At 42.0% G+C, this 24,942-nt stretch overlaps 1 protein-coding gene across 1 annotated transcript; it reads left to right on the forward strand.

Moving 5' to 3' along the window:
• Nucleotides 1-1,405: 1,405 nt before the first annotated feature.
• YY1 (YY1 transcription factor) lies at nt 1,406-24,265 on the forward strand. The gene is made up of 5 exons (XM_015865637.2): nt 1,406-2,389; nt 9,771-9,933; nt 18,752-18,812; nt 21,141-21,299; nt 22,571-24,265. The coding sequence occupies exons 1-5, from the start codon at nt 1,693-1,695 to the stop codon at nt 22,751-22,753; spliced, it is 1,263 nt and encodes a 420-aa protein (XP_015721123.1). The 5' UTR covers nt 1,406-1,692; the 3' UTR covers nt 22,754-24,265.
• Nucleotides 24,266-24,942: the final 677 nt, after the last annotated feature.

Genomic DNA, 24,942 nt, shown 5'->3' on the forward strand with positions numbered 1-24,942 from the left:
CCTTTCATTTATGAGTATGCTATGACAGTAAACTTGGAGCCTATAAGCAAAAGGGAGACCAACTTTTTATATGGTCTGAGTTCAGTATCACTGTCTGGAGACTTAGAAACACAGAATCACAGAATGACCCGGGTTGGAAGGGACCTCAAGGATCATGTAGTTCCAACCCCCCTGCCTGGCAGGGCCACCAAACAAACACATTTACTAGATCAGGTTGCCCAGGGCCCCGTCCAACCTGGTCTTGAACACCTCCAAGGACGGGGCATCCACAGCCTCCCTGTGCAGCCTGTTCCAGGGCCTAACCACTCTCCTAGTGAAGAACTTCCCCCTAACATCCAACCTAAATCTTCCCTCTTTTAACTTAAAACCATTTCCCCTAGTCCTGCTATTATCAGCCTTTTCGAAGAGTTTACTCCCCTCCTGGAGTAAGTTCCCTTCAGGTACTGAAAGGCTGCAATGAGGTCACCCCGCAACCTTCTCTTCTCCAGGCTGAACAAACCCAACTCCCTCAGCCTGTCCTCATAGGGGAGGTAGCATCATAATAGCATCATAAATGTTGGAAGAAACCACCAAGACCATCTTGAGCAATTGTCAGATAGACTAATGTGTAGAATGCTTCACGCTGCAGTAAAACCATTTCTTTAAGGTTTATCTTATTATTAGTTCCTAAATGGTGTCACTTTGGGAGATTAGAATGCAAAGAAGTAGCCTTGGAAATACCAAAGCAGCAAATCTGCACTTGGTACTGATTGTGTTACGTCCCACACAGTGGGTGGGAAAGGTGTTAACAAGGGAAGGAAGCTGAGGGGAGGCCCGGGAGGTGGCCTTGTCAGTATGGAATGGCTCGTGTTGGGCCTGCAGGGCTTTTTGTGAGGGCAAAGAGCTGATTCACTGCCGTGTTTTATGAGGGGGATTTCCACGCCCTGGAATGTGGGGCAGTGCTGGACTCGGTGCGTCGTTTGTTTTGAACTCTGCTTTTCACACAACTGCGTTCACCAACGCTCTCCTGCAGCCACACGGTAAAGGGAGACGGCTCGCCCTCCCTCAGCCGCCCGGCCGCTCCTCTGCGCATGCGCAGCCCGGGGCCGTTAACGGTCGGGCAGTGCGCGCGCCGCCTGGCGGTGCCTCAGGGGCTGCGGGACGGAGCTCGGGGCGGAGCTCGGAGCCAGCGGCCGGGCGGGGCGAAGGAACGAGGGCGGGGCTGTGGGAACGAGCTGACGCCGCCTCTCGCCGATTGGCCGCCCCGCACCTGGAGGAGCGTTCAGCGGTCGCAGCGCAGCTCCATAGGCCGGCGGCGGCGAACGGAGGCGGAGCGCCTAACCGAGCCGAGCCGCCATAGGCCGCTTCGCCCGCCTCGTCGAACCGCGGGCGTGACGGGCGGCGCCATTGGCCGCTGGGCGGCGGGGGGGCGGGGCCCGGCGGCGGCGGCCTCCCGGGGCTGGGGTCCGTCTCGGCGGCAGCGGCGGAAATCTCGCGAGGGAGCGTAGCCGGGATTTGGCGGCTGGCTGCCTCCCTCCCTCCCTCTCTCTCGCTGGCTGCGAGGAGCTGGTGTTTGTGTGGAAGGGGGAGGAGGAGGAGAAGGAAGGGACGCGACAGGAGCCCGAGCCCCACCATCCGCCCAGGGGAGCGCAGCGCCGACCCCGCGCCGGCCGCCCAGCGAGCTCCGTCCTCCCGCCGCCCCCTCGCCCGGCCATGGCCTCGGGAGACACCCTGTACATCGCCACCGACGGCTCGGAAATGCCGGCCGAGATCGTGGAGCTGCACGAAATCGAGGTGGAGACCATCCCGGTGGAGACCATCGAGACCACCGTAGTGGGCGGCGAGGAGGACGAGGAGGAGGAGGACGAGGACGAGTGCTGCGAGGACTGCGGCCCGCACCACCCGCCGCACCACTACCACCACCACCAGCCCATGATCGCCCTGCAGCCCCTCGTCTCGGACGGAGACCCCAGCGGGGCGGGCGGCGGAGCGGCCGGAGGCGGCGGGGGGCAGCTCCACCTGCACCACCACCACCAAGAGGTGATTCTGGTGCAGACCCGCGAGGAGGTGGTGGGGGGAGACGACTCGGACGGGCTGCGGGCCGACGACGGCTTCGAGGATCAGATTCTCATCCCGGTGCCGGCCCCCGCCGGAGAGGACGAGTACATAGAGCAGACCCTGGTCACCGTGGCCGCCGCCGGCAGCAAGAGCGGAGGCGGCGGGTCCTCCTCGGCCGGGGGGGGAGGCCGCGTGAAGAAGGGCGGCAGCGGCAAGAAGAGCAGCAAGAAGAGTTACCTGAGCGGGGGAGGCGGCGGCGGGGCCGAGGGCGGCGGCGGCAGGAAATGGGAGCAGAAGCAGGTGCAGATCAAGACCCTGGAGGGGGAGTTCTCGGTCACCATGTGGGCCTCGGGTAAGTACGCGCCGGACCCCTCCCTCCCCGGGCCCTGAGCCGCGCCGGGGGCCGCCCGGCTCGATCCGGACGGTTTTGTTTTGAAGGGAGGCCATGTTTTGATGTGTGTGATGGGCGCCGCCATGTTCATCGCCAGGGCAAGTATGGCGGCTCCCCGAAAAGATGGCGGGGTCTGCGCTGCCGCTGCCGCTGCTCCTGCCCGGCTCCGGCGGGGGGAAGGAAAGATGGCGGCGGCCGCCAAGATGGCGGCGGCTGAGGGGGTGCGGGTGGAGGGAGCAGCGCGCCGCCGGCTCCAGGCCTAGGCCGCAATGGCGTAGTTTCTGCAGCAGGGGGAGGCGGGGTGCGCGGGCGGGCGGGCGCACGGTGCGGGGCGCACCCAGCCTCTTCGCTTCTCTCCCCCCGCCCCGTCGCCGCCGCTTCTCCTCCCGCCTCGCCGCTCCCGCTCCTCACGGCGCTTTTCTTTCCTCTCGCTCCGGGCCGCCGCCGCCGCTTTCCCAGTTTTCCCTCCCGCCCCTGCGCTGTCTCCGTCGCGCACCCGGGGCCCCATTGGGCCGCATTTCGATGCCGATCGTGGCCGCGGCCCCGGATGAGGCGTGTGCTGCGGCCCGTGACCGTTAGGCGAGGGGGGCGGGGGAGAAGCGCCCGCCCAGCGCCGCCCGCTGCCGCCTCGCCCCGGGGCGGCCGGCCCCTCTGAAATACCGTTCGGGAGCGCGCCCGGGGGCTGAGAGAGCTCCGAGCCGGACGACGGCGAGAGCAGGGCTGGGCGGAGATGGGGCTTTACCACCCGATCCCGGGGTGCCGCCGGGAGGGCAGTGCCTGCCTGGGGCCGCACGCACCCCCGAGGTGGAGACCGGGGTTCACCGGTGCTTGGGGAGACCCCTCGGCAGGAGCGGAGCTGACCCGGTGGTGGCCTCGCTGTGCTGGCAGAGCTGGAAGCGGATTCAGGCTGACACTCGGAACACCGCTCAGCTTTTCCTTGGCTGGATCTAACGATTCAAATGGGCTTTTTAATAGGCACGAGGGATCCGTGCACAGGGAGAGTGGAGGTTTCCGAGTTGCTTTTTGTGGGAGTGTCTCAAAGGCAAGAAAATCGTGTGGACATGCTTGGTATCTGCAGGGCTGGGGATGGACCTGACATGCGCCAGCCCTTCCCATTGATTCTGTTGGCCTCAGTTTCCTCACCCTTCTTTTAAGATGCATGGGGGGGTGGGTTGGATTTTTTTTGTCCTTGTAAGTAGAAATTGTACTTGTGGTACATTAGTGTTTTCTGGGTTTTTTGTTTATTTCTTTTTTTTTGTAAGAAGAGTTACAGGGGAAGTTCTATGCTAACATTATTTGAGGGTGGGGAAAAAAAGCAGCCAAATAACATCACTTCCTGTAACACTCAGTGGATGCGTAGTCCTTGAATAATGGGACAGACACCTTTTCTGCTTATCATATTTTTCCTGCTCTTTTTAGTACTCAGAGAGTCCAGCAGAGCATTGGGGGCTTGTTAAACTTCTGAGGTTCTATGCTCACTGGCTGTGTTGTCTGTGGTTGACCGGTGGTTTTATTACTAAGTGGAGTGCTGAAAGAAAAGTATATTGAATGACCCAATTCTCTTATCTGACAAGATACTAAAGAATAGTGATTTTGATTTCGTTGTTGTTGCTAAATAAACGTCCACATTAAAAAGTTTGACAGCGTATTGTCCTTCTTATACTTATTATACTTACTTATTATATACTTAGTTGACAGCCTAATGAGCCCAATAAAAGTTACCTGCATTTTGTTGGACAGAGAATATTTAGTAAAGACTTTCTTGAGTACAGTTCAGTGGAACAGCGATTTCTATATACTTCTGTGTGTCAGTGTAATATGAACGAAAGCCATTTGCTGTCTGTTGTAGAATTGACCATGCAAGAAAGACAAAAGAAAATAAAAACATGCAATTGGGTTTCAGCTGTCTAAATAGCTGAATGCAAGTGGCTGTATGACTCATGAGCTGGCAGGATGCAGGACCTCACTGGGATCAATTGACAGCTTCCAGCATGCATTTGTGCTCTGAAATTCAGAGTGCCTGATAGGATGCTTCCTTAGAGCTTCTGTGTGCTGATTTATTACTTGACTGAAATGAATAATGTGCATAATCAATGCGCTTGATTCTGCTCCTCCTTACGCAACTTTTACATCAGGATAGACGGATCGATTTCAGAGGTTTTGTTCTTTGTGCTCATGACCATGCAAGCCCAGCCAGAATGATATCCACTTATAATGTAGTGGAGATTGAATTGCATTGGTATGTTTGGCCCAATGATGTCTGTGGTGCAGAATATACCTATTATGACTCGAATTCAAATGGGGAAGAAACTCTCCAAAAGCAATATCACAGATTTTGTATGTGAAGAAAAGGCTTGACTTTCCTCCATGCAGGCCCAGCCTGCTCCTGCCCTGAGTTTCAAACAGTCTTTGATAATAACCTGCTCAGAATGGAGCTTATTGAGCCTGATTGGTAGACTTTTATACCTTTAATACAGCTTGCTGAATAGTATAAAAGTGATCTGAAGTTGCTTGTGGTTAAATGCTGAAGTTCTGTTGCTTCAATGTGTGTTTTCTGAGGGGGAATGAATTCCAGACAAATTCCAAAAGAGGAAAAGCTGGAATGAAAATAAAACTCTGGAACAAACTACCAACCTGCCAAAGGAAGGTTTTACTGAGGTTTCCCTGCAGAATCCGGCGTGCTTTGTTTTGAGCAAGCTGTGGCTGCTTTACTTCTGTATTGTGACATAATTAAAGACTTGTGCTCTCAGTTAATTGACTGGTTGAAACATTTAACAAAAAAGTTTATCAAAAGATGAACAGTAAAAGAGGCTGTGAATCACTGTAACACAATGAGTCCTATATTGCTGGTACTGGGTATTGGGAACAAGGGCACTTTGCTCACTGCTGGGTGGGAATACAGTGTGGCTTAATTACTTACTGTTTTCCGGTGCTACTGTGTTAGCTTGTACACGCGTGGTGCCAAATGTAACCAAGGGTATATCACTGTCTGTCAGTGAGTATAGCGCTCCTGGTAGCACTTCCTGAAATGAGTAGAAAAGATGCATGAAATACATAGCAAGGTGATTAGAGTGGACTGCTCAATCCTTCTGTCGTTAATATGGTCAGTTCATAGTTGCTGTACTATTGTTGGCAACAGTTTAGACTTAACCATAGCTTCTCTTACCACCTTAATATCGATAGTAACGTCAAACTTGTGACCCATGATTACTTTGATCTGTTTAGTTTGAAACAGGAATGTTTTGTTCTAGTTTACGTTCGCTTTCCAGATCTTCTAAATAGAATGGTCTTTTTTCATGTGTGAAAATAGATACTGAACAAAAAGTATTTCATTTTTTGAAATGGTTGAAGAGGTAATATATCAGTGGATATGTTCACCACTTGTGAAAGGGAAGGTATTTGTGCCTTTATCATCTTCAGCTTCAATCTTCCTGTTTGGTGATTGTTTCTAGGTGTTGGGTACGCGATAGTAAAAGAAGGGGAAGATTATTGTGAATTGCTTTCCGAGATTGCATTTACAAGGCTGCTTCTGAGACACGTGAGCACTTGGGAAGGTGGTACTGATGTTCTGGCTCAATCAAATGCTGGAATTTCAAACAGCTGGAGCTTGATTTGAGGAAGAATTATTCTTAGTTCTCCTTCACTACTTACTATATTGTAACCACATCTGCTTCTAAATAAAGATGGACTCTGTCAAAGCTTTTTAATCTGAAATAGGTTGTGTTGGCTTACATTGTTATTAACATTAGGTAGCCTGCAGGCTTAGGGCTGAAGCAGCACAACCACCCTCAGCGTGGCCCAAAGATGTTAAACCGTTGCAGTAACCTGTTTCTAGGTGGGGAAGTCTAAGAATCGTATGTGTATGGTTTAAAAATGATTTGTGATCTTCCAGAAAGCCCAGGCAGTTGATCCATATTTGGAATCTCAGGGAGGTCGGGTTGGGTTTCTAGAAGATTCTTCAGGACCACTAAAAACCAAACTAAAAAACACTAAAAAAACAAGGCACAGTATAGAACAACAATACTAAACCAACCAACCAACCAAAGAAATATGTTAATATCTTAAAAACAAAAGGGTTTTAATTTAACTTCAGATTACAGGGGTGATAAAAAATCTGAGCAGTTGTCTTTTAGTATGGGGCTGCTCCAGAAGTAATGCCTTCTATGTTGTTATGATGCCCACAATGCCAGAGGAGATGATGGTGGTGCAGCAGTAGAAATTGAACCTTTCCACCAACATCCATCCCATTCCATGTTGTTGCTGTGTGACAGATGGCAGCAGAGGGGCGGTCTGACAGGACGGCATCTGACATGCAAGTGCGTATGAAGCGAAAGTGTGTCATTGAATTCCTCTATGCAGAAATAATGGCACCCTCTGACGTTCATTGACAGTTGTCGAATGCTTATGGAGACCAATCAATGGATGTAAGAACTAAATAACTATCCTTTATACATAGGTCTCTGAAATTGCTATGCATTATTTATGCTACACTTCTCCAGAGGTAACTAGAATTGGAGATTTTGCTTTGTATGCTGTATGTTTGTTTTTTTGATGCTTCGTAAGAGGCAAGGAGGGGTGAAGTCACTTAGACATAGTTGTTACTGGGGCTTGATTGAAGGCAGAAAATGTCAAGCAGTCAACATGTCCTATTTGCAGTAAGAATATTGGTTAACTTGTCAGCCTGAGTGAAAGTTTGCTTGGACTTTAGCCTCCAAACTTTGAGTTGCTTAGTGAAGGTTGGTAGGGCATTACAACTAAACCTGTGATAAAGTTCTGAGTAGAGGACAATGATAAAGGTGTTCCAGACTTCTTCCAGCACTTACGGGTTTCTTTATTTCAATGAGTTGATGGTATCAAGGACCGTCATAGGATGGTCAGTAACTAGGATGATCTGAATGCTTAAGAGTGCTCAAGTTAGCTGCTGCTTTTAATAACTTAGTTGACCTGTGAATCAGGTCTGTCTTGAAGGTCATTAGCCTGTGCTTCAAGGTATTTGCTGTGTTGTTGGTTTCGTCTTTTCTTTTGATTTCGTTTTTAGAACTGCAAGTCCGTCCTGCTGTAAAGCACTTTTTTGGTGTAAGAAGACTTGAGTGGTTATTTTTCATGCAACTGTCAAGAATTTATAAAGCAATGCTTTCGTTTATTTTCATCTGAGGTAATATTTTCATAGTTTTCCCATTTAGAAGCATTGCTTTGGAATTGCTTTCTGTTGGTGGGCTTTTGGAAGGAAGGGTACTGGCAGCTGGCTGGCTTTCAGTTTGGCCCTCAGAATAACAAGGAAGCATAGTTGCATTGAGGGCCTTTATGCAAGGAAAAGATAGAAGATCTTAAGGAATGTCTATAAATTACCCAGTTGACTCATGCATCCGATCTGAGGCAGGAAATGAAAACTTGTTTCTGTTACAAATGTCATGAAACGGTCAAACTGGAAGTTCTGAGTAGCTGTTGAAATGGCCGATGTGAAGGCAGCTGATCCCATTCTTGCTTACAGCCTGGAGAAGGCTTTGCAATTAGCTTTCAAAAATGGTTCTCTTTTGAACTTGATAATGCCTTTATGTGTGTGTAGGCATTACTAAGTATCTGTTCTCAGCCTTCTGACAGTTTGGAAGAACAAATGGTTGTTGAATTAGGGGTTTATTGTTGAATTTCTAACTCCTGAGCTGTAAAATTTAGCCTTTAATACTTTCTTGAGGTGGATTCAGTTACTTTCTTTAAAGCACTGATGAAGACTGAAAGGAAACATGGTGAGCAGAAAGCTAGATTAAACTGAAGGAAAATGTCCCAGTTATCAATTTATTTTTAATACTGCAGATATTTTCTTATTAACACTGCCGTCTTTGCCATGTTGAAGTCAATTTCCCTCTTTTACTATGGAACGTATACATGAACTGCTTGCTATTTGATCTGGTAGATCAGATTAAACTCCAAACAAGCAGTAACATTTCTAGAAATAGCTCAGTGGCAAGGATTAAAAGCAGCCATTACAAATTGAATAAAAATTTCTCCATGGTATATTTCTTTTATTTGCTTATGACTTATCTCTTTCCTCACTTAAGTTACTGAACAGTGAATAATGTTATTTCCTGTACTTGTGTCAAGAAAAAAAGACCCTCAAAAAAACCTACTTTGCCTGATTAGTTCCTTGTCTTATGTTTTCTTCTTATTTATTTTTTAATTGGAGATAACATATTTCTGTCCTTGTCCACCTTGTGTTTCTGTAAATTCACAATTTGATTTTTTACAAAGAATTTACCTTTGCAAGTCATACATAGACTGTACATTAAGTGGTTTGCAAAATCTTTCTGTGTAAAGAGTAGGAGAAGTAATGCAGTGGCAAGCTGTTAAGGCATAGTTGAATAGTTAAAGCTATTGTCATAGGAAGTGGTCTCAGGTGAGAGTGGAAAATGGGATTGGTGCTGTCTCTTCTGCCCTACTGGTGTGAGCTTTGCAAGGAGGAGATCCGTGGATGTTTCCATTTTCAGCCTTCGGTGCATCTTTGTGGTTTGTGTTTTTAAAAAAAGCAAAGAGGGAGAGAAAACTGTTGACGCATTCTGCAGTCTGGATGCGGGTTGTCAGTGACAGCAGGTCTTCAACCTGATTTCCTTGTGGTCCTTAAGCAGAAATCCAGTGGAGGAGCTCTAGAGCAGTTTAAGTAGCCGTCTCTAACTGAGTTGTAGATCAAAGGTCTGAATGATCCCTATCTGCTGTTGGCACATTAGAGGGGGAAAGGGCTTAGGCTGTCTTTGCCACTGAAGGAGGAAGCCCCCTGGGGAAAAAGTCACACTGTTGAGCTTTTTGTTTCTTTCAGGCTTATTTGCAAGTGTTAAGGAGCTACAGTTTTATGAGCAGGGAGTGAAGCCTATTAGTAGTAGTTGAAGTTTCTTACCCCTCCATGACTCTTTAGTTGAGGGTCGGTGGTTTCTGAAGCTAAAGATCAGTACTCACAATTTCTTAAGGTAAGTACCGTTCCTCCACTAGGTTTGTTTGGTTGCTGTCTGCTGTTGAGATCTAAGTGAGCACTGTAGAGCTTAATTTTCAAGAGATTTAAGGTAATTTAAATATTTTTACATTGTTTTAGGAAAAGTGTGTTATCTTTAAAATGCAGCCTACACTTGTCTGTGTTTAAGTAGATAGGCAACTTCTGCTGTTATTCCCACCCACTGTGTTCTTTGTATTGTTAAGTGTATGGATATCTTTATTCTTTTTTGGCGTAGCAATCCGTGGGGGCACCGTGTTTTTAAAAGTGAGCATCAATTTTGAGTTTGTACTGAGATGTAGCCTAATAGTTAGTATGCTGTATTGATCTTAATATGTATTGAGTTCAGTATTTTGTGTGTTTCAGATGATAAAAAAGATATTGACCATGAAACAGTGGTGGAAGAGCAGATCATTGGAGAGAATTCTCCTCCAGATTACTCAGAGTACATGACAGGAAAGAAGCTTCCTCCTGGTGGAATACCTGGCATTGACCTCTCGGACCCTAAGCAGCTGGCTGAGTTTGCTAGGTAAGTAGGAAGAAGGATTTTCAAACTAAAATTATTTTCTTTCCAGTGGTTTATTCAAGAGTCTGTTAGGCAATATAAATGATAAATTCAATATGACTTATTCTGTGTAATCATCTTCTAAGCCAAGGAACTAAATTCAGAACAGTGCAGTGAGTGACGTATTAAAATAACAGGGTTCCATATTCATTGGGTGATTTCTTGTCTTCGGTCACGCAAGGCCAAAATGCATTTATAGTCTGCGTTTTACATGTGAGTAGTCTTAGTTTCTTTGGTGACAAAGGACCAAATAAATGTGATGCAGCATTTGGATTGTTCAGAATAAAAAATCTAGGCTGAAATAGTTTGTAAAACCACTTACTGATCTTTTCCATTTGCTTCTCCCCCTTTAAGCTGTGTTTTAGACATAGTTTTTTAATGAAATGATATGTCTTGTGCTTTCAAGTGCCACTGATTCTTGCAGTTTTGCACTTGTTAACTGTACTGCTTGTATTTTCCTCCAGTGAAACAAAATTTTTATTCATTTACATATGCAATCCATTCACCTGAGTTACTAGATAACTTATTTTCCGATAGACTTTGTGAAGCCACCGAAGTGCTGTTACGAGTAGCATTGACAAGCTCTTGGTGTGGTTTGGAGTGCTTGGGCAGCCTATAGCCACCAGAGGGCAATCGTGAGATCACTGGGGAAAAGTCCTGTTGCAACATTAGGGTTGCCTTCTTTGTGTGCGTGTCCTTGTAATTACCAAAGGCTCACTGCTTTGTACAGTCCATGAGCAACATTAATACCTTGTCTCTGAAAATTTAAGCTTAGCAGCTCACTTCTTGGAGCTGCTGTGATCGTTTTTTCTAATGTTAAAAGCATGAAGCTATTCTAATTTTCATTTTGTTATTAGCTGGATGTTCTGCAGAGCTCTGTTGCAAAGCTGTATCACTTAAGGCAGGTGGATGGTCAGATGTTGTTACTCTTGCTTCCTAAGTCAGCTGGCACAGGAAGAAATGTGATTCTTTTGTGGAATGCCACTGAGTTTTTCATTTAATTGCTAGGTTACAAGGGCTATTGGCACAACTTTTGATTGGGCAGCTTGCGTAGTTGGATCTTGGCGCTCAACAAGGTTTGTCTGCTGCTGTTCCCTGTTTGATCTTGCTGCTTTTTACAAGCTGCTTCTATTGGTTTTTACTGTGTATGCAGTGGAGGACCTCTGGCACAGACTCTTCCTTCAGTTGTGGTAATTAAGCCATTGAGCTGTGGATATTGAAAGCTCCTAGAAAGAAGCAGGGAGCAAATGCTGCATAACTGCCTAATCTGAAAATGGGGCTGCTCAAGAAGTAATGCTTCCTATTTTGTTATGCTGGCTCACAATGCCAGTGCCAGATGTTGGTGGTATGGCAATAGAAGTGAAACTTTCCCACCAGTATTCCATTACATTGTGTTTCTGTGCAATAGCCTGACAAAGCGGCACCTGATATGGAAATATGTATGAAGCAAATGCTTGTCATTAAATTTCTTCCTGCAAGAAAAAATGGCACCCACTGTCATTGATCAGTGCTCACTGAATGTTTATGGAGACCAAACAGTGGGTGTGAGCACAGTGAGGCAGTGGGTGGTGCATTTCAGCAGTGGCAACAGCAACAGTGGGTCACCTCCACTGGTGCAGATTTTTACGAGTGCAGCATGCAGGCTTTTGTTCCTGGTTGGCAAAAATGCACAGCTAATGCTAGTAACTGTGCTGAGAAATAGTGGTTCAAAGCAGAAAATTTGCTCTGTCAAACTGTGTTCTTGTACTTTCTGTACCTGTTGTAGTTCCCAGGGAAATAAATAGGAGGCATTACTTCTGGAGCAAGCTACATTTAAAAAAAAAGTCATTAAGGACTGCAAAAGATTTTATCTAAAATGGTGGGTGGTTCTGCCATTTGTTGCTGTTGTTACTTGGTTTGCTAATCATGATCACAATGAATGGGTTTTCTTCTGAGACTTGCAGGGAGGGTGAATATAATTTTTTGTGAAAGCAAACAGTTAAGTGTTAGTTTGAGTGTATGTAGTGTTCTAATTCCAAACATATCTGCTAATCATGTGCATGGAATAGTGCTCTCAGGTATTTCAGAATGTTCTAAAACCTTTGGTTCTGCTAAGCACTGACGTACTTACATACAGCTGTCTTCTGTTATGAAGTTTAACATCCTCTCGTAGTGTCTTCTCCATGCAAATACTGAGTGATACTGTCCAGATTGGTTTTGATATTTGATACGGTTTCCAGGTCTTGAAATTACAAGATTTCTTCTGTCAGGTATTTCTGAATGTATTGTAACCAGTAGTGCATTTTTAGGTTTGAATTATTTCTCTTGCATCTGTAAAATTCCCACTTTGTCTTGGTGGAATGTTCTAGGGAATTCTAGAGCTAGAATTTACAGCAGATAACAGAAAAATTGAGTTTTATGTGTATGGTCTCATACTTTTGCTGCTAATATGTCTTTGTACAGGAGATGAAATGTGATCCACTTCAGTCATAGGGCAAATACACGTTGGTATTGGGAACATACAACCTTTGACAATATCCACAGGTTCTCAAAGTCAGTAGAAATTAGTGATAGCTTAATTCTAGCTGTGTAAAAACCTCAGGCATGCAATGTTTTTGGAAAACCTTTGATTTGTTGGTCAGAATCAATGACTGTCAAATTTTCTACTCTTGTTTTAAGAAGGAAACATGAAGAAAACAACCCAACACCTTTGTACATTAGGTCTGAAATGATTGTGTATAGCTGAAACTGATGATATGGGTGCATTAGAACACTGTCGTGGTGTTGACCTTCTCAGAGGGAGGGAAGCATATTGAAAGGACCCCTTTTAGCTAATAGCATGTATTCAAGCTCTAATATCTGCAGATAATTTTTTACTAGTAATTGTTGTAGTTACCTGAATACCACATGCAGATATCACTAGAAACCTTGCATAGCAGAACTGGAGGAAAAAGCTTAGTTCTTGTATGGGAATTGGCTTTGGAGGTACTAGGAGTACAGTGTATTTTTACTTCTGAAAGGATTTGCTTATTTAATGTGAAGTTCTTTGGAAGTTTCAAGTACTGCTTGAAAGATTTCTTGCAGATACGTTATTATGAAATTCTCAGTTGTATTGTGAGAACTTTGGGCAGCGCATGAATTCAAAACTCAGAAAGAAGCACGTGCTCTGCTGAAAGTATTGAATTAAAGTTCAGCGATTTAAAGAAAACCATCTGTGTATAGTCTATGTATAAGGAAGCGTAAACTGACTAGGAGAATTTAATACTAAGTTAATTTGGTGTAGTCAAAAACAAGTTACTTTGGGATGGATTTTCTTAAAGATATTTGGAAAAATATTACTATGTGTTTGTAGAAATAAGATACTAAAAGTGAAGCTTAATTCACTGTATAACCATGCAGCTTATTTTTGATTAAGTTGACTGAGATGATTGCCTTCATTTATGTGAACAAATGTCTGAAGTTAACTTTAAATTGGCAAAGCTTGGACAAGTTAAAGGCTTGCTTTGCAGCCTCCTAATTCAGAACTATGGCTGTCTTAGAATTTAATTGTAGTATGAAGAGATTTCAGGTAGGGGTCTGGACTTCTGAGCTCAGTGAGTAGTGAAGTGTGGCCACCCACACTTGCTTTTGATGATTAAAATCTGTAGAACCGCAGCCTTTTTGTAAAGAAATGAATACCAAACTGCAGTAACTGAGCCTATGGAAGAGGCACCACTGCGACACAGCTGCTAGGTGGCAGAGCAGAGCAAGCATTTCAGCAGCTGTTCTGTTCTACTTCTTATTCTCCTGATGCTTTTGTCATTGAGTTGTGTAGCAGGAATCTGGGCCTTTTAACTGGACCTGCTTCTTCCTGGAAAGGTTTTTTATACATTCTGAAACTGTTGAAAATGCTGCAAATAAACCAGCTGTGTCAGAACACTGAGATGTGTTCTGTTATTCTTAGAAGATCTTTTACCTGGTTGGGCAACTTCAGGAATTTTACAAATAAAATTGCTATGATGTGTCTTATGTACACTTCAAAAGAGCAAAAAAAAGAAAGTGAAAAAGAATGTGTGCATTTATCTTTGGCAGTCAAATCAGAATCTGAAATACTAGTTGTCAACGTTCTGCTAAGAAAGAGATGAAACCTAGTAATTACTGCTCTCTTTTTTGATGCATTTTGTCTGGGACACTAAAATTCCCCTAAGGTGAAATAAAATGTTTCATCCCAGTCTGAATAGGTAACAAGTAATTCTGTGTGGAAGAAGTCATAAGAGCTTGCAGAAATATTTTCAGTTGCTGAATGTGGAAGATGTCTTGAAATTCCCCCAAAACCACTTAAAACCAGCATCCCTTGTTTTAATTTTTTTTCCCCCTCTCATTTTTCCCCTTGGTGGATAGGTGGCTGAACTGTCTAAAGACAACAGAACAAACACAAATAAAATGCAAAGAAAGAAAAAGGGAAGATATTGTAGCTGGGGAATTGGCACTGTAAGGGGACTATCCTTTCCATGGCTTTATCTTCTGCTCCTCTTAGTACCTTTTCTGAAAGAGAGCCATTATAAGAACTGCCCTTCCTGTTCAGATCACTTTCCAAAACGGGTAGAAAACAAAGGAGAGGAAGCTGCCTCAGAGTTTGAAATCAGACACCCTTCTTAAGAGTGACAAAGCATTCTGGCCACCTAGATTTATGACTTAGGCCTCTTTATAAAGTATACGCTTCTGTACTGGTTTTGTTCTTGCTGAGAAACTTAAAAGGGCAGTAAACTGACAATTACCCACATTATTTTACCGGGCGAGGAGAATCTCTTGCTCTGTACACCGCTGCAAGGGTCATTCTCTCACTAACGTATTCCAGTTATGCAGAACAAAACTAGTAATTATTTCTGCCAGAACTTCAGGGTGAGCAAGAACAGTTTCATTTTACAACAGTTTTCTGGCCTGTTTGTGGACAAAGCATGGTAAAACACTGAGTGTGTGGGCTCTTTGGTTGTAGATTCCGAGGACACCTTGTGCCATTCCTCTTGTGGCTATTTATCCAAAAGCCAGTCTGGCCAGTTTCAAGAATCCTTTAGCGCTAACAAATAGGCAGGGACTCGTGGTAATTCTGTCTCAGTAAGGCAGTACAGGGGCTGTGATGAAGTAAGAGTACTGACTTAAATGGTAGTCTATACTGGTCTACATATACTGGTCTATACTGGTATAGAATAATTTCCTTTTTCTCTAACAATTCATGGAGACTCAGTCATCTGTAAAGGTGAATTATCACTGCTGGTCATCAGTGACCTCTGGGAAGAGTAGAAGTTGCCTCAGGGAGCAATTCTGTTGAGGTTTATGCACAGAAGGAGAAAAAAGAATGTGAGAAAGTAGGTTTAGTAAGCATAAAAGGGTGATGCTGGTAAGGGAGTTGTATGCTGTTAGTTGCTCTTGGCTTGTGCTTTAAGGTAACAATTTGTAACAATTGTATCCATGTTCAACTTGATTGTGGAGATTGAAAGTTTTTTCAGGTTCTCTGGGTGGGTGAAAGGAAGTAGTTAGCTGTTACATTCTGGTATAGTAGTGACAGAGTAACATTTTTCATTTTGAGGGGTTGGGAGGTTCAATACCTACTAATTCATACAATTTCCTGCATGGATAAGATGGTGCTTTCATGGACCTCATTCTGTGAAGTTATTAGGTTGCTTACATTTGTGACCTGTTCTCTTATTTTGTCGCACCCCTTTCCTCCCTTCCCCAATACGATGCTTTAAGTACAGTTTAAGAGGTTTAGTCTTCAATTGCACTGTCCCAGTACCGTGATCCAAAAGGTTCACTTCCAGTTTTTCTTAAGAAGTCTGGTGAAGTTACTGCTAGGCAAGGCCAGTAGAAACTTGCAGCGGAAGTGAGAATTCTGGTCCTGCCATTTAAATTGACTTTCAGCAATGGCAGCTGTTTTGGTAGATCCACTCAGGTATTAATGTGTGTGGTCACAGTTATTTTAAATAGTGGTGTATACTAGAGTTCCGTTTTTGATGAATGTTTCAGGCTAAGAAAACTTGGATGGAGCTGGTAGAGATGCTTTACTGGGTGGGATCCAGATGTCTAACCACCAGCAAGAGCTACCTGCAGCTGTGTAATTAAGGTCAACAAACCAGGTTCTAGCATGGTCTCTTTTTGCAGAAAGTTAGTTTGTTTAAAGTAAGACCAAAACCTTTTTTCTAAGACATTTGAAAATGTCTTTCAGTTCTTCTTTAAGCTACTGTCCACATAGATTCCACTGAACTATGATCAGGGGTATCTTACACCAAGTACAAGTAGTGCAAGAATTGCCTATTAAAGCTGTTATCGTCTCTTGTTAGTGATGCCAGTTTATTTAGTCTCTTTTACAAAAGGTCTGTTATGATCTCAGAACGATGGTGTTTTTACTGTTTCTGATGATATCGTGGCCTTAGTTTTTGGGCTTTTGAGTATTTTGGTTTTTGGGGTCAGGGAAATCACTGAGCCAACATCTAACACATTGATCATGTATATGCATATGCATATGCAGGTATTCATGGGACCAGCATTGTCCAGTTAGGATGTCTGTTGGTATTACAACATGATGCTGTTCTTTCACATCACGTGTTATCAGTGTATTTTTTGTTTGCCTGACTTGGTATTGCAGATGTGCATTTCAGTGCTTTCTCCTTCTGTAAAATACATTGACACAAAATAAGGAGCATGTTATGCAAAGGATAGTTAAGAGCTTTCCATAGAGGCACCATATGTGTTTCAGTGTTTTTTTGTTTTGTTTTGTTTTTTCTTTTGTAGTCTTAATGCCTCTACCATTGGTACATGTGTGGATTTTAAGTGTTCAGAACTTTACTTACATTAAATTAAACTCAGCACCGCCATTCTCTGTGCCAGTTGAGTCATATAAATTAAATGTCATCTTAACATCATCTCAGCTAGTCTGTAATCTTGGGAAAAGTTACCAGCAAGGTTAAGATAATAAAGAGAATGGCCTGCAGGAACAAAAATAACTTGCTGTGTTCAAGATTGATGGTGCTGGCAGTGGCACAAGAAAAGCTTTGTCAATACAAATACCTCACAACCATTTTCTAGAAGATTGTTGAATCCACAATTGCCATGTTTTTTACTCTTTCAGGAGGCTACAACGTTCTTTGGTTAGCATTGTACATATTCAGTGTAGTCTGCAGATGCTGAACCAGTTTCCATGCTGCTGGAAAGGAGTTGGATTATACTTTAAAGTGGGTCCATGTGAACCTAGTGAGGTTCAGCGTAGAAAAATGCAAGGTTTTACACTGAGGTCTTGTACACTGAGTAATCCCAGATACATGTACAGGAAGAGCAAGAAGTCCTTGAGAGTAGCCCTGCAGAGAAGGACCTGGTGGACAAAAAGCTGAACATGAGTCAGCAGTGTGCTTTTGCAGCTTGCAAGGCAAATGACATCGTGGGTTCCATCAGAAGAGGGGTGGCCAACAGGGACAAGGAGGTGATTGTGTCCTTCTCTACTCTGCCCTCATGAGGCCCCATCTGGAGTACTGCATCCAGGTCTGGGGCCTCCAGAACAGGAAAGATGTGGAACTGTTGGAGGGGATCCCTGCTTGTGATAGGGGCATTGGAACTTGATGATCTTTGGAGTTTCAACCCAAGCCATTTTATGATTCTATTTCTCATGCCCACAGAACCATAGGAGACTCTGTTGGTAGTTCTAAGGAGATTTTCCTGAATTTCAGGAATTTTCAGCAATGTTTTTCACTTGTTAGGCCTTAATTCAGCCTCAGAATGACTTCCATTCTTGTTTTCTCCTGTGTCCACATGAATGAGGCAAGTGAAACTGCAGATTTTAGTGCTTCTTCAAGGAATGTAACAGTGTCAAGCCTGGAGTGTACCTTCAAAGAAACAAATGGTTACATAGTTGAAATGAAGAGCTTTTAACATATTTTCCCTGCATCTATTCAGAATTGTTTTGAACATTTAGAAGTTGCATTTTATCCTGCTTCAGATCAAGTGTATAGGAATGCATGTTAAAAATGCATGTTCTGTTTTGAAGTCTCTCCTGTGAAGACAAAGAGAAGTGTTCATTTTGGAGAAGAGACCTTAGACCGCCTTCTGGTACCAAAGGGGGGTCTAAAAGAAATCTGGAGAGGGACTTTCTGCAAGGATGTGTAGTGATGGAACAAAGGATTATGGTGTTAAACTTATTCTCTTTAAGTTCTGGATTAGGTATAAAGAAGAAATTTTGCCTTATGTGGTGGTGAAGCACTGGAACAGGTACCGCAGAAAAACTGTGTATGCTCCATCCTTGGAGGAGTTCAGAGCTGGATTGGATGAGGCTTTGGGCAGCTTAGGCCTAAAGGGAGATGTCTCTGCCTGTAGCAGGAGGTTGAAAGTCTGTGATCTTGAAGGTTCCTTAGAAGTCTGAGCCATTCTTGGATTCTAAAATCTGTTGAAACTATCCTGTCCTTAATGTCCTGGTGCAAGGTGGAGAAGCAAAGATAAATAAGCCACACAGGCACAAGAAAAACAGGATTTTCAAACAAAGTGTTAATTACAATTTATGTAAATCAGGAAAACCCTCTTTTCACATGTTCAGAGGACAAGGGATGTAGTGTTAAGTATTTTACTCTCTGTTTCAGAGGTCCTGTTAAAAAAGCTGAATTTTCCAAATATCAAAATATGCTGTTAGTGTTATTGTAAGGCTTTGAAAGACATTAAACAGATTATTAATGGTTTACATGATACTATCAAATGTGTACATTATGAATGCAGTTATTGGAGAAGAGCTGCCTACCAGTGTTTTTCTACTAATGTTTTTCCTTTTCCTTTCTTTCTTTTTAAGAATGAAGCCAAGAAAAATAAAGGAAGATGATGCTCCGCGTACGATAGCCTGTCCTCACAAAGTAAGTCAAGTTTTCTCAGCTTCTGAGAAGGTAGCAGTTTGCAGATCCAAATTTTGTGTTGATATTCTCTTGACAATAAGTAAAATGTCTTGTTGTAAATAGATTATATACTCTGCTAACTATATTTATCACTCTTTAGAAGCTTCCTTAAAAACCAACTGAATAATGTATTATTCCCAATTCTTGTCTTAAGGTTAGTGCATCCCTAATCTTCTGGTAACCATGATGCACAGTCCCTAACATGCTGGTTTTACTGTTGTGATTTCCCGCCACCCAAGAATACATACTTGAAAGAATGTTCTGAAAGCTGTTCAAAGTACGTTCCTAAGATCTATATATCATCTGCTTGGAAGCTATGACAGATTTGGGAGTCTAGATCGGGAATCAGCAATCTGGTGCAAATGCCGAAGTCAGCATTAGTGGAAGACTGGAATTACATTCCACAGAGCTGGGGGATGTGTCGTGTCATTTTGAGAGAGGGGTTTGGAGATAACAATTCTGATCTACTGATAGTGGGGAAGGTGCAGTCTTGAACAAATTCTGCTAGTCACTGAACCTGGTAGTTTTATCATTACTGCATTACCCAGCTTCTGTAGAGCTTCTCTTAGCCAAATTATCTTGTAATGAAAAAAGAGAAATACAATCTTGCTGACTTCTGATCTAGACAGTGCGAGCCTGAGGAAATAATCAGGGGAGATAGATAGTGAATATTAGAGAGTATGAGTAGAAGGCTTCTTCCTGACAGTTGTAGTGAAAGAAATTGTCACTTAGTTCTGGATTCCTCTTTGTGCTTCTGTTGATTTCCAGTTCTTTACATTCTTCATATGTCATGTTTTTACTGCAGTTCAGTGTGTGGAGATACTAGAACATTTATTCTGTACAGTTGTGAGGAACAGTGCCTTCATTTTCTATTTACATTTTCATAGCTTCAATTTCATCTAAAAAGGGAAAAAAGAATATCCTTCCACCTCCTGTACTTTCTAGTGTTGTATATTTTATTTCAGTTTAAAAAAGAAAAATACTATACAAGATGTAATTGTTCCTGTCAGAGGAAACTTCAAAATAAATGCAAACAAGTCCATGGTGTCTTTATTTTGGTGAGGTACATCTTAAATTAGCTGAATTCTAGTACCTGAAGAGAGTACTTTTCTTGAAAGGATTAATTTCCCTTTTGTATTAAGAAATGAGGCATGTTTAAATGCGGGTATTAGATTTGAATAGTTTCTGTGGAGAAAGCCTGTAGAATAGAATACTAGTTGTTGATTGTTACTTTAGGTTCTGTTGTTGAACTGTGTGACTCATAATTTAGCCATGCTGGTAGACTACTAAAAAGAGTATCATTTGGAGTACCCATAGAGTGTAAAGTGGTTGAAGGAATTTAGTATAATGCAGGAAATACATTTCTAAAACATATTGTAGGTTTCTATTAAAAGAAAGGTTGAATAAAGAAAGTACCAGGCCACTGCTAGCATAAGCGTAGTCCGCAATCAAAAGAGGTAGTCCTGTATCAGTCCAGTATGTACCCCAGACTAAGAGCCTCTGATACCATACCTGAGTTGAAGTGAATATCTTCTCCTTTCACACTGAGTTGACAGTAACTCACAAAGTCTTCAACCTCATTTAGTTTCCCAATATCACTGTGGGTTTAAGCTGTTTAATCGATTGTTATCTTTTTATCCCAAGGTGATAGTGTTTGGTCTTCAAGTGTGCAGTAGGTGGTATTTGTAAGCCATTATGTGCTGTAAACACTCCTATCTCTTCCCAGGAATGAGAAAGGCAGAGAAGGAAATGGATGGAAAGCTGGGGGAGGTAGCAGTGAAGATGCAGATTGGTGCTAGAGAGTAGTCTGTGATACGTTATTACAGAATATATCACTTACTGGAGTTTTCTAGTAGTCAGTATGCACAGTATATACAGCATGTTAAGGGATATACCATAGATAGCCATGAACTATCATTCTATGTAATGTTTTTTTGTTTTGTTTTTATTTTCCTTGAAAGTGTATGTGCTTTTGTTTAGTTCATTCATTAGCTTCTACCAGAACTGCATCTTTTCCATAAAACTGTCCTATTATTTATTTGAGTGCACATGGTTCATAACTCTTAGTGAGAAGAGAGTTTTTTTTTGCTTGTTTAGCTTTACAAATGATAGTTTTCATTGTGTAGTTGTTTGTTTTTTTTTTAAATAATTGATAGGGGTCTCCTTCTCATGGCCATCGTAGGAGAAAGATTCAGAATATGAAAGCACGTTAATTGCTTTTACTGAAGCAGATAAAACCATTGTAAGTACTAGCTTACATGCTGATTGAGTTTCACTCTTATTTTTAAGGGCTGCACAAAGATGTTCAGGGACAACTCTGCTATGAGGAAGCATCTGCACACTCATGGACCTCGAGTACATGTATGTGCAGAATGTGGAAAGGCCTTTGTGGAGAGCTCGAAACTAAAGCGACACCAACTAGTTCATACTGGAGAGAAACCCTTTCAGGTATTGTAAACTTCAGACTACAACTTAGTTGTTAGAATGTGAATAGAGTGTAACTCTTAATATGGCTTTTGTATCACTGTGAATAGAGTGTAACTCTTAATATGGCTTTTGTATCATTTTGGGGATAGTGTTGGGTTTTTTTTTTTGTTTTTCAATGACAACATGAAGCACTGGATGATGATCTTTAAAACTGGGTGTCTCCTTAGGCTATCCTTTGTCTACTTCTGTGGCCATTAATAGGAATTTTGTACACAAAAGATATCTTCTATAAAAAACGTAAAGTTACATATATATATATATGTATCTTTTTATATATATATATATATATATATATATCGGGGGTTGGAACTACATGATCCTTGAGGTCCCTTCCAACCCGGGTAATTCTGTGATTCTGTGATATGCCCACTTTAAAAAGGAAGTTTTCAGTTACTACCAAATGAAGAAAATGTATTTGTCCTCCATCTGAGGAGTGCTATGATAGTCCTATAGACAACCTGACCCCGACTCTCAGGGTTCTTTGCTCAGTTGTCTTACGATACTGATTTATAGTAGTAGATGTAAATCACTTTTCAAATTATGGCAGTTAACTGCGTGTCCTTCCATTCATATCAAATCATGTGAGCTTTTGCCACCAGAGGTCCCCAGCCTTCTTCATATGATCTTATTCACATAGATAGTATTATAGGTATCGTAGACTTGAGCACACTGTTCACTCCAGTGCACTTGAGATATGTATTTTTGGTTATTTATTTACATTGGAGAAATAAATTATTTCAGAGATTTGATTTGCGGCATTCAGTTCTGTGCACGTGTTTGAGCTGCTTTGTGTTTCCTTGTTAGTATTTGCTGCTAAACATGCTGCTCTTTGTATTCTGAGCTCATCTTGAAAGTAAAGTTGGTAAAGCAAGCATATCTGTGCAGGTTTTTATGAAAAGGAGGAAATTCTGCTGTGGGGCTGTTTCTGTTTTCTAGTACAGTTTAGCAAAATACTGTTTGAGCTGCAGAGAGTGGTGGGGTTTTTGTGTTCTAGTGAAAGCATTCCCTTGCAAGGAGTTACTTTCCTCTTTATAAACTGATGTACAAAACAATCAGAAATATTCACATTATTTTTTTAAATAGAGTTTAATGGTGATGCCTAAAGATGTACTTATAATAATCCTCAACATCTGTTCTTATGCTTGTACAGTGTTAGAATGTTGTTCTACTCTGTGATTAACGTAAGTGCTGCTTTTCTTAGCTAATGGAATGTTTGTTTTCTCTTTCAACAGTGTACATTTGAAGGATGTGGAAAGCGTTTTTCACTGGACTTCAATTTACGCACACATGTGCGAATTCATACTGGCGACAGGCCCTATGTTTGCCCATTTGATGGCTGCAATAAGAAGTTTGCGCAATCAACTAACCTGAAATCTCACATTTTAACACATGCTAAGGCCAAAAACAACCAGTGAAGGTTGGAGGAAAAGTTCTTGAACTCAAAACCATCTTACAGGAGAATGAATTGAAAATAAATACGCTTCCCCTTTGTATATTGTTTCTAGGAAAGAATTTTAAAAAAAAGAACCCTACAAACCTAAAGGACATGTTTTGATAAGTAGTAAATAAAAAGCAAAAAACTTTCAGGTGACATTGCTGAGATGCTCTACCTTGCTCTGTAATCCCGTTTCAAGAACACGGTGTTTTGTAAAGTGTGGCCCTGACCAGAGGGGTCGGTTCGTGAACTTGCATCAAAAAAGACGATTCTTTATACAACAGTGCTAAAATGGGACTACTTTTCACATTCTTATGAATATGGAGCTCACCTGTTGCTTACAATTTTTTTAATTTTGTATTCCAAGTGTGCATATTGTACACTTTTCGGGGATATGCGTAGTAATGCTATGTGTGATTTTCTGGAGGTTGATAACTTGCTTGCGGTAGATTTTCTTTAAAAGAATGGGCAGTTACATGCATACTTCAAAAGTATTTTCCTGTAAAGAAAAAAAGTTATATAGGTTTTGTTTGCTATCTTAATTTTGGTTGTATTCTTTGATGTTAACACATTTTGTATAATTGTATCGTATAGCTGTAATGAGATCATGTAGTATCAAATATTAGATGTGATTTAATAGTGTTAATCAATTTAAACCCATTTTAGTCACTTTTTTTGGAGAAATACTGCCAGATGCTGGTGTTCAGTGTAATTTCTTTGCCTGTTCAGTAACGGAAAGTGGTGCTCAGTTGTAGAATGTATTGTACAGGCACTGACCTTTTATTAACACCTGATAATATGTACATCCCATGTAATAGAAAGGGCAACAATAAAACAGTCGTCCTAAAGAAAGAATATGGCAGAAAATGATCTGTAAGCACAGTCTATTTTCTTTTGTCCAGAGCAATCCTAGTTCCTCTTGATCTTCCCAATATTGGAAGCTAAATAAACTCAAGTTTCCTTACTTGGCATTCAATTAGAATGATTTGTGATGAAATTCCGTAATGCCACGTCAGGTGGTATACATAAATATAACTGATGACTATAATTCTGTTTTTGTGTGACCTAGACTTCCATTAACTGGAGTGGTGGATTTGGATACTCGTCAATATAGTGAGATTTCAGTATACCTGGAAAGCAAGTGGGTGAAACAATATGGTAAATAGCTAAATGGGCACTGTGCTTAATTGTAGGAGAGTAATCTTGAATGTTTAAATACAATAGGACATGGGAGAACTGTGGGGCTTGGTCACAGCAGGAAAAAGAAAGCTGTCATCTTCTTTCGGCTGTCTTGTTTGACTGAATATTTCTTGGAACCTCCTTGGATACCTTTTACTTTAGAACAGCCACTCATAGTTCTCAGAGAACTTCGTGGATTTTGGAAGGTCTGGCTAAAAGTGGTTACTTCTCGTTTGTTCACGTGTTCAAAATAAGAAATATGCAGATAATATAGTAAAAATGTGACTGACTAATAAACATGAGTGCACATAAATTGATAAGTAGTATTTTTTAGAGGGATGTGGCATGTATTTTATACTAAAAACTGTTATTTTTTTCTGAATTTGTTTCCTACAAGGTTTGTCAAACTTCATGGCTGACAATGAAGTCTTACTTTTGAGACCAAGTTTGGTAGATTGGGGAGAAAACATCGATAATACAAAACTACACTGGAAAGCAAGAAAATTGCCATCTGTACTTAAGTTAATCTGAACTCTGTGGCTCCAGTCTGAGGTTACTGGGGGTTGGAAGAGAGGTGGGCTATTTAATTATAAGGAATACACTAGAACTTTGGCAGTATATATATATATATATATTTAAAAGCGGTTATTGAGCAGGATAATATTCTTAAATTTGTATAGTTGCAGTTAAATTCTGTGTTTAGTTAAATTAGTGTCTGTCCTTTTTGGAAGGAAATAAAACGAGTTCAGTCTAGTTCTGATTGACTTTTTTTTTTTTTTTTTTATAATAATAGTATATATAGTTTCAGTCTTGCACGAAACTGTCATAAAGTGGTACCAGTTATATTGTGTTGCAAAGTAAAGGGATGGCTTGATGATTTCTGTTCCTTATCCTTGAACGTGCGTTTGCCGCTGAGTTACGTTTAATCTTGTTTTAAAGCTGTGCTGGAAACTTGTGTTGTCAGTAGTTCTAGTACATCTGTGTAAGGAA

This window comes from Coturnix japonica, chromosome 5, assembly GCF_001577835.2.
Source record: "Coturnix japonica isolate 7356 chromosome 5, Coturnix japonica 2.1, whole genome shotgun sequence".
Lineage (NCBI taxonomy): Eukaryota > Metazoa > Chordata > Aves > Galliformes > Phasianidae > Coturnix > Coturnix japonica.